We start from the raw sequence: 13155 nt of genomic DNA on the forward strand, positions 1-13155 counted from the left end.
CGATTATCCAAAAAATAGTGCTCGATACCGTAGTAGAGCGCAATATATGTATGTGTGGGAAAAAAATCACAAGACTACTTCATCTCAGCAAACACATTTGGGACCTCAAAGACAATAATGTTGAATATTCAATAACATGGCAAATTCTTGCATCCAGCACACCTTACAATAGTGGTAATAAAAGATGCAACCTATGCTTGAAAGAGAAACTGTTTATTATATACCGTCCAGACCTGTCATCCCTCAACAAGCGCAGCGAAATTGTATCAGCATGCCGCCACCGACGGAAACACCTCCTAGGTAACACATGAGCCAATCACCACGCCCCTACGCCAGCCTGTACCCACCCACTCTGTGCCCTATATAAACCATGGTATGTGAATGCTCCCATTAAAATCTCCTGATGATTGAGGGAACCCCCTCATGAAACAGGCCTGTAGAGATGAAATAGTCTTGTGATTTTTTTTCCCCACACATACATATATTGCGCTCTACTACGGTATCGAGCACTATTTTTTGGATAACCTTATTAAGACATATATATATATATATATATATATTAGAGATGCGCGGTTTGCGGGCACAACCGCGGAGTCCGCGGATTATCCGCGGATCGGGCGGATGAAATTAAAAAAAATTAGATTTTATCCGCGGGTCGGGTCGGGCGGTTGAAATAAAAAAAATTAGATTTTAAATAGATTCAGGCGGGTGGCAGTTAAACCAATTGGTAAATATATATACATAGTTAAATGTTGTTACCCACATACGAAAAACGAGCAGGCACCTGCAGCATATGCCACAACAGAAGAAAAAAAAAAAAAGAGATGGACACTTTTACGGAGCGGAGAAGGGACGCCTCGCCGGGGTCCGGGACCGAGGCCCCTTCCCCCGAGAGGGCCCCACCGGGAGCCGTAGCTGAGGCGATCCGCGAGAAGGGCCCGACGCACGTCCAGGGTCACCACCGCGCCCACCGCACCGACACCCCGCCTCGTCCGCCTTCGCCGCGGCCGGCAGGTTACCTGCCCGCCACCCCCGTGGCCGGGGGCTCGTAACAGGGGTCACTCCGCGCGCTCCGCCCGCGCAGCTTACCTGCCCGCCACCCCTGTTGCCGGGGGCGCGTAACAGGGGTCACTCCGCGCGCAGTGCGCTCACGAAAGGGGTGGGGCTCACCCTGGTTGATATAGACAGCAGCTAAGACGGTGGCCATGGATGTCAGAACCTGCTAAGGAGTGTGTAACAACCCACCTGCCGAATCAACTAGCCCTGAAAATGGATGGCGCTGGAGCGTCGGGCCCATACCCGGCCGTCGCCGGCAGCGAGACGCGCTTGGAGGTGCGCTCAGCGCGGCTCCCATATGATTGCGCACTGGTGTGCGTCTGGGTCGTGACAGCGTGGCACGCGAATGTCTGTGCTGCATTGGATCAGTCTCCTTTCTTTAACAGGCAAAAGCTTTATAACCTCACTAATGCCTTGCATCGTCTATATTAGATATATAACAACGGGCGGATGGCGGGCGGATGCGGTTCTGATCAAATGTTAGATCGGGTGGATTGCGGATGGTTGACGACTTTCTGATGCGGTTGCGGATGAAATAATTGCCTATCTGCGCATCTCTAATATATATATATATATATATATATATATATATATATATATATATATATATATATATGTGTGTGTGTATGTATGTATGTATGTATGTATATGTGTATATATATGTGTATTTATGTATATATATGTATGTTTCCATAAATGTGTCACTCTAGCAAAAGAAATGGACCACAAAGAAATGTCCACTGCAGAGGACGCTGGTTCTAATGAGAATATATAATGGAATATAGTAAATTACATCTCAATACAGTCAGTGTTAATCACATGCTCACCATAGTCTGTGTTTTCTGGTTCCCAGCAGTTTGAGGGCCAGAAGTATGGAGTCTGCAGGCAGAAACACGGTTAAAAAAAGGTAAAAGAAGGCCAACATCTCCATATGGTGTGTTGTTGTCATGTGAGGCCAGGCATAGTTGCATCTGTCACAATAAAACATTTTGTTTTTTAATCGGCTCACTAAAGCACATAATCTCCTTTCAGCACTCAGCCCGCTCGTGCATCTTGACTCTCTGCAGGCGACAGAGTGAGGAAGTCAGTCTTGTGTGGATGGCCTTGAGCGGCCATTTCCACTGATGAGACGGGTGTTGTAGGAGGGGCTGCACATGGCTACAGCTGTCAATCCTGCCGTTGACGTGTGTTTTATATGACACACACACACTTCTCCTCACACTCTCCATCTTGTCCTGCACACTGTACCGTCACTATTGTAGTGGAATTTCTGTCCTTTTTACCTTTCTATTTTGTTTGTTGAGCGAGGTCGGAATGCATTCAAGAGGACATGACAGGCCCGGCCCTAACCAATCTGGCGCCCTAGGCAAGAATTTAGGTGGCGCAACCCCCACATCGGCAGTGAAGTGTATATACTCACAAGAAACCGAATAGCTTTGTCTTTGACCTTTTTTTTTTTTACTTACAACTATACCTAATATATAAAGGGGTGGAAAAGTGACTATTACCTGCAGGGCAAACATTAGCTAACCAGAAGGCAATAACAATGTAAACAAAAAACACCTGCTTAAAAGATCTAATACAAATGTCCCTGAGGAATGTAAGGTGAGTACTGTAATTACCTAACGTTACGTTATTATTTTCCATAACAATTTAGCCCCCTCCACAATATTAACCCGACGTTAAAACAGAACTAGCTATTTATTGATTAGCAATTGCCGAATCATGTAACATTAGCTTAATGCTAAAAAGCCAGGTTACTATCACATTCTGTAACAGACTAATAATTTCATGTATGCTAACGTTACCTACCTGCTAACTCTGTCTTTTCTCGTTTCTACTCCTCTTCTTTTCTCTTTTTTCTTCCCTGGGCACCTGACAGTTTTGGCCGTTTTGACATCGTGTGTTGATTTTTTGATGTGATGACGTCCAAAAAGAGTCATGATACGGGAAGGGAGGGGGCGCACCGTGCGGGGGAGAGGGGGGGGGGGGGGGGGGGGGCGTAATGTTGTAACAAATAATTTTTCTATTAAATAGTGGTGCGCTCTTTCTTTGATTCCTGCACGAGGGCGCATCATCCAACGTCTCCGGAGACACTGTCTGTATTCATGGCAACCCAATCCAACCTTGTACCATTTGATTAGGATGAAATAAAACTCTTGTGATAAATTCTCTTTTGTTCCTGTTTAAGATTTGGACTTTCCACTACACTATCACAATCCCCAAATAACAGGTGCTAAATAGCGTGAAGTCTGCACACACTATTAGTGGCTGTGATGCGGGTGATCTACTAAGACTGCACACACTATTAGTGGCTGTGATGCGAGTGATCTACTAAGTCTGCACCCACTATTAGTGGCTGTGATGCGAGTGATCTACTAAGTCTGCACACACTATTAGTGGCTGTGATGCGAGTGATCTACTAAGTCTGCACACACTATTAGTGGCTGTGATGCGAGTGATCTACTAAGACTGCACACACTATTAGTGGCTGTGCTGCGGGTGATCTACTAAGTCTGCACACACTATTACTGGCTGTGATACGAGTGATCTACTAAGTCTGCACACACTATTAGTGGCTGTGATGCGAGTGATCTACCAAGTCTGCACACACTATTAGTGGCTGTGATGCGAGTGATCTACTAAGTCTGCACACACTATTAGTGGCTGTGCTGCAGGTGATCTACTAAGTCTGCACACACTATTAGTGGCTGTGATGCGGGTGATCTACTAAGTCTGCACACACTATTAGTGGCTGTGCTGCGGGTGATCTACTAAGTCTGCACACACTATTAGTGGCTGTGCTGCGGGTGATCTACTAAGTCTGCACACACTATTAGTGGCTGTGCTGCGGGTGATCTACTAAGTCTGCACACACTATTAGTGGCTGTGCTGCGGGTGATCTACTAAGTCTGCACACACTATTAGTGGCTGTGATGCGAGTCATCTACTAAGTCTGCACACACTATTAGTGGCTGTGCTGCGGGTGATCTACTAAGTCTGCACACACTATTAGTGGCTGTGATGCGAGTGATCTACTAAGTCTGCACACACTATTAGTGGCTGTGATACGAGTGATCTACTAAGTCTGCACACACTATTAGTGGCTGTGATGCGAGTCATCTACTAAGACTGCACACACTATTAGTGGCTGTGATGCGAGTGATCTACTAAGTCTGCACACACTATTAGTGGCTGTGATGCGAGTGATCTACTAAGTCTGCACACACTATTAGTGGCTGTGATACGAGTGATCTACTAAGTCTGCACACACTATTAGTGGCTGTGATGCGAGTCATCTACTAAGTCTGCACACACTATTAGTGGCTGTGATGCGAGTGATCTACTAAGTCTGCACACACTATTAGTGGCTGTGATGCGAGTGATCTACTAAGTCTGCACACACTATTAGTGGCTGTGATACGAGTGATCTACTAAGTCTGCACACACTATTAGTGGCTGTGATGTGAGTGATCTACTAAGTCTGCACACACTATTAGTGGCTGTGATGCGGGTGATCTACTAAGTCTGCACACACTATTAGTGGCTGTGATACGAGTGATCTACTAAGTCTGCACACACTATTAGTGGCTGTGATGCGAGTGATCTACTAAGTCTGCACACACTATCAGTGGCTGTGATGCGGGTGATCTACTAAGTCTGCACACACTATTAGTGGCTGTGATGCGAGTGATCTACTAAGTCTGCACACACTATTAGTGGCTGTGATGCGAGTGATCTACTAAGTCTGCACACACTATTAGTGGCTGTGATGCGAGTGATCTACTAAGTCTGCACACACTATTAGTGGCTGTGATACGAGTGATCTACTAAGTCTGCACACACTATTAGTGGCTGTGATGCGAGTGATCTACTAAGTCTGCACACACTATTAGTGGCTGTGATGCAAGTGATCTACTAAGTCTGCACACACTATTAGTGGCTGTGCTGCGGGTGATCTACTAAGTCTGCACACACTATTAGTGGCTGTGCTGCGGGTGATCTACTAAGTCTGCACACACTATTAGTGGCTGTGATGCGAGTGATCTACTAAGTCTGCACACACTATTAGTGGCTGTGATGCGAGTGATCTACTAAGACTGCACACACTATTAGTGGCTGTGCTGCGGGTGATCTACTAAGACTGCACACACTATTAGTGGCTGTGCTGCGGGTGATCTACTAAGTCTGCACACACTATTACTGGCTGTGCTGCGGGTGATCTACTAAGTCTGCACACACTATTAGTGGCTGTGCTGCGGGTGATCTACTAAGTCTGCACACACTATTAGTGGCTGTGATACGAGTGATCTACTAAGTCTGCACACACTATTAGTGGCTGTGCTGCGGGTGATCTACTAAGTCTGCATACACTATTAGTGGCTGTGATGCGAGTCATCTACTAAGTCTGCACACACTGTTAGTGGCTGTGCTGCGGGTGATCTACTAAGTCTGCACACACTATTAGTGGCTGTGCTGCGGGTGATCTACTAAGTCTGCACACACTATTAGTGGCTGTGCTGCGGGTGATCTACTAAGTCTGCACACACTATTAGTGGCTGTGATGCGAGTCATCTACTAAGTCTGCACACACTGTTAGTGGCTGTGCTGCGGGTGATCTACTAAGTCTGCACACACTATTAGTGGCTGTGCTGCGAGTGATCTACTAAGTCTGCGCACACTATTAGTGGCTGTGATGCGAGTGATCTACTAAGTCTGCACACACTATTAGTGGCTGTGATGCGAGTGATCTACTAAGTCTGCACACACTATTAGTGGCTGTGCTGCGGGTGATCTACTAAGACTGCACACACTATTAGTGGCTGTGCTGCGGGTGATCTACTAAGACTGCACACACTATTAGTGGCTGTGCTGCGAGTGATCTACTAAGTCTGCACACACTATTAGTGGCTGTGATGCGAGTGATCTACTAAGTCTGCACACACTTTTAGTGGCTGTGCTGCGGGTGATCTACTAAGTCTGCACACACTATTAGTGGCTGTGATGCGAGTGATCTACTAAGTCTGCACACACTATTAGTGGCTGTGATGTGAGTGATCTACTAAGTCTGCACACACTATTAGTGGCTGTGCTGCGGGTGATCTACTAAGTCTGCACACACTATTAGTGGCTGTGATACGAGTCATCTACTAAGTCTGCACACACTATTAGTGGCTGTGATACGAGTCATCTACTAAGTCTGCACACACTATTAGTGGCTGTGATGCGAGTGATCTACTAAGTCTGCACACACTATTAGTGGCTGTGCTGCGGGTGATCTACTAAGTCTGCACACACTATTAGTGGCTGTGATGCGAGTGATCTACTAAGTCTGCACACACTATTAGTGGCTGTGATGCGAGTGATCTACTATTAGTTATTATATAATAATAATAATAATTATTATTATTAGTTATTATTTGATATAATGTATTATATAATTTGATCATTATAATGATAATTCTTCAATTCAATTATTATAATGATAATTATTTAATTCTTAATTATTCTTACTGAATTATTCCTGAATTCTTCAATTCCTGACAGAATTCTTCCTGAATTACTCTTTAATTTTTTAATTAATCATTATAACGATCATTCTAATAAATAATAATAATTTGATATCATTTATTATATCAAATAATTATTATTATAATAATAATAATAATAATATTATTATAATTAGGTATAGTTATAACTAATTATAATAATATAATAGGTTTTATATATAATATATGTATTCCTTATGTATATTATAATAACTATAACTAGTTATAGTTATAGTTATTATTATTGTTATTATTAATTATAATTATAATTATATAATAATTATTATTATTGTTATTATTAATTCTAATTCTAATTATATAATAATTATTATTATTAGTTATTATTTGATATAAATTATTGTATAATTTGATAATTAATTAATTCTTAATTATTTTTCCTGAATTATTCCTGAATTCTTCAATTCCTGACAGAATTGCTACTGTGACATCTAGTGGACACATTTAGAACAGCAGTTTCTTCTCAGCTCATTTTCATACTTCTCAACTTATCTCGCAGGCCCGTTGGCGGGCAATTTGGACACCTAATTGTGTTTTGTATTGTTGTGTAAGATGTTGCACCTTCAAGTGGACCACCTTGTGGGATTACTTTCTTACTTGGGTATGTAGCACAAAAAGATGTAGTGGTGCGGGTGTATAATGACCTCAGTGGCATCAAGGCAGCAGTAAGGGGTACAGTATCAAGATGATTCTAGTCTGTTGCTAACACCAAACCCACTGGCAATGAATTGTTTGGATTATCAGATCAATTAGAAATGACAAACTGTAGAAGTTCAGCAGGAACTTACCTGAAACCTGTAGAAAGTGCCGTCGTCTTTGAGAGTGAGGACATGGTCCGAGATGGGGAAGAAGTATCCGTGTGCGGCCATCAGCGTTCCGAGGTGGAGAGCCTCGACTGGAAGGGAAAGAGCAACACCCGAGTTAATCAGCGTAAAGCGTAAAGGCTAACTTGTTATTTTCCTTTGTAATCTCTGCCTACTGAGCCTATGCTGTTAAGTTATTGTGCCTCAATTTGCCTTCATTTTTTTTATGTTAATGTATTATTATTTAATGTATATTATTGTTTTAGTTGCTTAAGAGATATTCCTGGCTCTGAATTTGCTCATTGCTATTTTTATGTTTTTGTGCATTATTTGTTGCCGTCATCATTAAACGAACAGGTTACTCATCAGTTACTCAGTACTTGAGTAGTTTTTTCACAACGTACTTTTTACTTTTACTCAAGTAAATATTTGGGTGACTACTCCTTACTTTTACTTGAGTAATAAATCTCTAAAGTAGCAGTACTCTTACTTGAGTACAATTTCTGGCTACTCTACCCACCTCTGCTGCTCTTGTATCCGTACTAGGATTGTACGTTATATATAAAAGTATAGTATCGCCGCACTAATGAATCATAAACAGTACTATACTGTCTCTTGAAAAGTACCGCTTCCCTTTTATTAACGGGCATGACGTCATGACATTGCCAGTCTACCCCAGGACAGCTGTGGCTATATAAGTAGCTTACCACCACCAGGTGTGAATGATTGATGGGTTCTACATGTAAAGCGACTTTGGGTACTTAGAAAAGCGCTATATAAATCCCAGTTATTATTATTATTATTATTGCTGGTTTTAGGAGCAGAGGAGCATGTTGGGCAGCGCACACACACAGAGTACTTACAAGCAGACACAGTGTGTAGACAGAAAAGGGAGAATGGACGCATTTTGGTGTGAAAAGTCAAGATAAAGGTGAAGTTATAACACTGAAACACCCTCAGGAAGAGCTGCTTTAAGACATGGCTAGCTATCTAGCGGCTAACGTCCATCCACAGTGTTTTAGCTACTTCTGAATCACTAATCCTGGTCTCCGTGGCGACAAATAAAGTATGTTTCTTACAAGTAAATTATCACTGGAGGAGGAGGAATAGCTAAACATGCTTCACTACACACCGTAGGAGGATACAATAGCTCACCACCGTCACAATGTAAACAAACGCCATGGGTGGATCTACACCTGACATCCACTCTAATGATACCAAGTACAAGGGTGTATCTAGTCGATACTACTATGATTACATCCATATTTTTTAGCATCACTAAATATTTTTACCTTTGTTTTAAAAATTTGTATTATTTTCATAAAGTCAGTAAATATGTCCCTGGTAGAGATGCGCAGTTTGCGGACACAACCGCAGAGTCCGCGGATTATCCGCGGGTCGGGTCGGGCGGTTGAAATAAAAAAAAATTAGATTTTATCCGCGGGTCGGGTCGGGCGGTTGAAATAAAAAAAAATTAGATTTTAAATAGATTCAGGCGGTTGGCAGTTAAACCAATTGGTAAATATATATACATAGTTAAATGTTGTTACCCACATACGAAAAACGAGCAGGCACCTGCAGCATATGCCACAACAGAAGAAGAAAAAAAAAAAGAGATGGCAGCAAACGTGGTACGCGACAAACTAAAAAAGGGAATACTAAAGACCAGGGGGAAAAAAGGCCAGAAAAGTTCAGCGTGGACTCGTTTTTATGAGGTTGTAAATCAGGATGATAGCAATGCTGGCTACGTGATTTGCAAGAGCTGCGACACAAAACCGGGACATCTAACATGGTGCATCACATTTGTGCAAAACCCCGAATCTCCACAAACACCCTGAGCATGAGCAGTTTCGTCCGCCGTGATCCCAGAAGAGTGCCACAGGATGTTAAAACAAGATAGAACGCAGCTGCCTGCAGCAGTTTGAGTGGCGCGAGCGCGCTTGGAGGTGCGCACTGGTGTGCGTCTGGGCCGTGACAGCGTGGCACGCATTGAATGTCTCTGCTACAATTGGATCAGTCTCCTTTCTTTAACAGGCAAAAGCTTTATAACCTCACTAATGCCTTGCATCGTCTATATTAGATATATAACAACGGGCGGGTGGCGGATGGCGGGCGGGTGCGGTTTTGATTAAATGTTAGTTCGGGTGGATGGCGGATGGTTGACGACTTTTGTGATGCGGTTGCGGTTGAAATAATTGCCTATCCGCGCATCTCTAGTCCCTGGACACATGAGGACTTTGAATATGACCAATGTATGATCCTGTAACTACTTGGTATCACATCCATACCTAAATGTGTGTTATCATCCAAAACTATGGATGGACGGATGGTGTAGATAGAACATGTTAAAAGAGAAAATAAGCAGATATTAACAGTAAATGAACAAGTGGATTAATAATCCATTTCTACAGTTTGTCCCTCATAATGTGTAGAAAATAATAGGTGTATAAATGACACAATATGTTACTGCATAGACTAATTAGGAGTCTTTGTTTGTTTACTTACTACTAAAAGACAAGTTGTCTATTTTATTTAAGGACTAAATGACAATAGTAAACATATGTTTCATGTACACTAACATTTGTTGTTCAAATAAAGACAATAATGACATTTTTTGGGGTCCCCTTTATTTAGAAAAGTACCCAAAAGTATGGAAGCACATGTTGGTAGTGGTACCATGATCTTGGTACTGGGACAAGACTAGTCCATATGTTGGTAGTGGTACCATGATCTTGGTACTGGGACAAGACTAGTCCATATGTTGGTAGCGGTACCATGATCTTGGTACTGGGACAAGACTAGTCCATATGTTGGTAGTGGTACCATGATCTTGGTACTGGGACAAGACTAGTCCATATGTTGGTAGTGGTACCATGATCTTGGTACTGGGACAAGACTAGTCCATATGTTGGTAGCGGTACCATGATCTTGGTACTGGGACAAGACTAGTCCATATGTTGGTAGCGGTACCATGATCTTGGTACTGGGACAAGACTAGTCCATATGTTGGTAGCGGTACCATGATCTTGGTACTGGGACAAGACTAGTCCATATGTTGGTAGCGGTACCATGATCTTGGCACTGGGACAAGACTAGTCCATAGCAAGCATGCACAGGACAGAGGACAGAAGATAGCAACTCTGTGTTCATTGATGCTTTATTGACTTGTCAGAGTCGTGTTGTGTGAATGTTTGTCTGCATGGCACTAAGGCGGCGCCAGGTGGGCACAGCAGGTGTTGTCTGATGACAGCACCTTCAGTTAAAGAGGCGGAGCTCATCAGCTGATGTTGCACAGGAAGTGCTCTCCCCCCGCCGCGCTCGCTCCGCATTCGAAACATCACGTAATGACGAACACGTCATCGTCGCCGCCGCAAACCCTTTGATGGCGTGGAGACCCATCAGTCAGACTCGCCATGGAAAGGCCCCCCCTCTACCTCAAAAAACTGCTCACCCCCAAATCCTCCGCTCCGGACAGACTAACCTCCTCCAACCTCCGAGGACAAAGCTCCGAACTATGGGGGACCGGGCTTTCTGCTCCGCCGCTCCCAGTCTGTGGAACACTCTCCCTGACCACCTGAGGGCACCACAGACTGTGGATGCTTTTAAAAGTTAAGTTAAAGTTAAAGTAGCAATGATTGTCACACACACACACACACACTAGGTGTGGGGAAATGTGTCCTGTGCATTTGACCCATCACCCTTGTTCACCCCCTGGGAGGTGAGGGGAGCAGCGGGCAGCAGCGGTGGCCGCGCCCGGGAATCATTTTTGGTGATTTAACCCCCAATTCCAAGCCTTGATGCTGAGTGCCAAGCAGGGAGGTAATGGCTCCCATTTTTGTAGTCTTTGGTATGACTCGGCCGGGGTTTGAACTCACAACCTACCCATCTCAGGGCGGACACTCTAAGGGTTTTTGTTCCATTTACTTTGTCAAAGTTACCTTTTTAAAGGCTCTTCTACAAACTGTTGAAAAGCTTGAATGATGAAGAAGAGAGGACCTAACATAGACCCTTGAGGAACACCGCTAGTACAACTCCAGAAGTTGAAGAGAGGACTGCCTGTGAAGTGAACAAACTGCAGCAACACATTGGTCACATGATGACAACATGGGGCAAAAAGGAGAGGACTTAGAGCGCTGCCTTGAGGAACGCCTCAGTTATGACAAGACTTCAACTGGTCCAAGGTCCTCCAGAGAACCCTTAAAAACCCCTCTTTTTTTTAAAAAAAAAAAGCCTTTTTTAAAAATATTTTATATGTGTGCTAGTTCTAGCTATTAGGTTGTTCTAGATTTATTTGTATTTTACTTGTTGGGGGCAGCTATTTGTGGTTCTAGCTTTGTTGTTTTGTTTTTTTAATACACTGTAGCACTTTGAGGTTGTTTGCTCAATGTAAAGTGCTTTTACAAATCAAATCTATTATTATTATTATTATGATGTGTCTGTCTGGTTCCTCTACTCCAGGGCTATTCACCCGGCGGCCCCAGGGGCCAAATCTGACAGCATGCCGGCCCTCGGGTTCCTTTCCAAACTTGGTTAGACTTGCAGCTCATTCCTAGAAAGACTAAAGTGCTGCTGTTCTCTGGAGGACCTTGGACCAGCTGAAGTCTTGTCATGTACATAACTGAGGCGTTCCTCAAGGCAGCGCTCTAAGTCCTCTCCTTTTGCCCCATGTTGTCATCATGTGACCACTGTGTTCACTTCACATGCAGTCCTCTCTTCAACTTCTGGAGTTGTACTAGCGGGTGTTCCTCAAGGGTCCATGTTAGGTCCTCTCTTCTTCATCATTCGAGCTTCTCAACAGTTTGTAGAAGAGCCTTTAAAAAGTTAACTTTGACAAAGTAAATAGACCAAAAATCCCATGAGAATGCTGTTTTTGTGGAATGCACAAAATAAGACGAATAGTTTGAGGTCCTTAGCTTTCTGGAAATGTGGCCCCCAAAAGAAGTGAGTGTAATATCCCTGCTCTGCATGCTATACCGTCAGTAGTTGGTGAGAAGAAATGAAATCTACTTCTTCTTACTTCTTTTCAAACATGTTGAATTGTCCGAGTTAAACAAATATACTGTAAGCATGTCAGAGGGCGCTAACTCTCCAGCGTATGTGACCCTGTATCACGCCCTCTTACGGCTTCTAGGACCAAGTGACGTGCGTACGTAACACCTGGAACACCTGTAACACCTGCACATGCTTTAGTCAGGGCGTGTCCACCAACTCAATAAGTCCCATTTTTGAAAGACTTTGGCTCTAAATGTGCATCCTCATTATAAGATATGCATCCTTCAAGCCATGGAAATGACCTTAATCTGATCCTGTTCGGTTTTTGAAAAGGCAGACTTTACACTGCAAACCAAATCTGAAAGTAATTTTCATAGTAAACTAATATAACTAATATAGACACTTACATCGTGTGTTGTCTTCATTATAACACTTATATAAGACTTTTAAAATAATTTTGATAGTAGGCTAATATAGACACTTACATCATGTGGTGTTTTCATTATAACATTTATAAAAGACTTTTAAAATAATTTTGATAGTAGGCTAATATAGCTAATATAGACACTTACATCATGTGTTGTCTTCATTATAACACTTACATAAGACTTTTAAAGTCATTTTGATAGTAGGCTAATATAGACACTTACATCATGTGTTGTCTTCATTACAACACTTATATAAGACTTTGAAAGTCATTTTGATAGTAGGCTAATATAGACACTTACATCGTGTGT

The 13155-nt window shown here is 42.9% G+C and overlaps 1 protein-coding gene across 2 annotated transcripts in view; it reads right to left on the minus strand.

Moving 5' to 3' along the window:
• rgs7a (regulator of G protein signaling 7a) overlaps window positions 1-13155 on the minus strand; it is a 179829-nt gene that overhangs the window by 44582 nt on the left and 122092 nt on the right. For both annotated transcript variants that reach the window (XM_061924834.2, XM_072915307.1), the window contains 2 exons: window positions 7412-7518; window positions 1884-1935 (listed from right to left, as the gene is read on the minus strand). In XM_061924834.2, coding sequence (XP_061780818.1) covers window positions 1884-1935; window positions 7412-7518 — 159 coding nt within the window. The remainder of the gene's footprint in view (window positions 1-1883; window positions 1936-7411; window positions 7519-13155) is intronic.

Source organism: Nerophis lumbriciformis, linkage group LG02, assembly GCF_033978685.3.
Source record: "Nerophis lumbriciformis linkage group LG02, RoL_Nlum_v2.1, whole genome shotgun sequence".
Lineage (NCBI taxonomy): Eukaryota > Metazoa > Chordata > Actinopteri > Syngnathiformes > Syngnathidae > Nerophis > Nerophis lumbriciformis.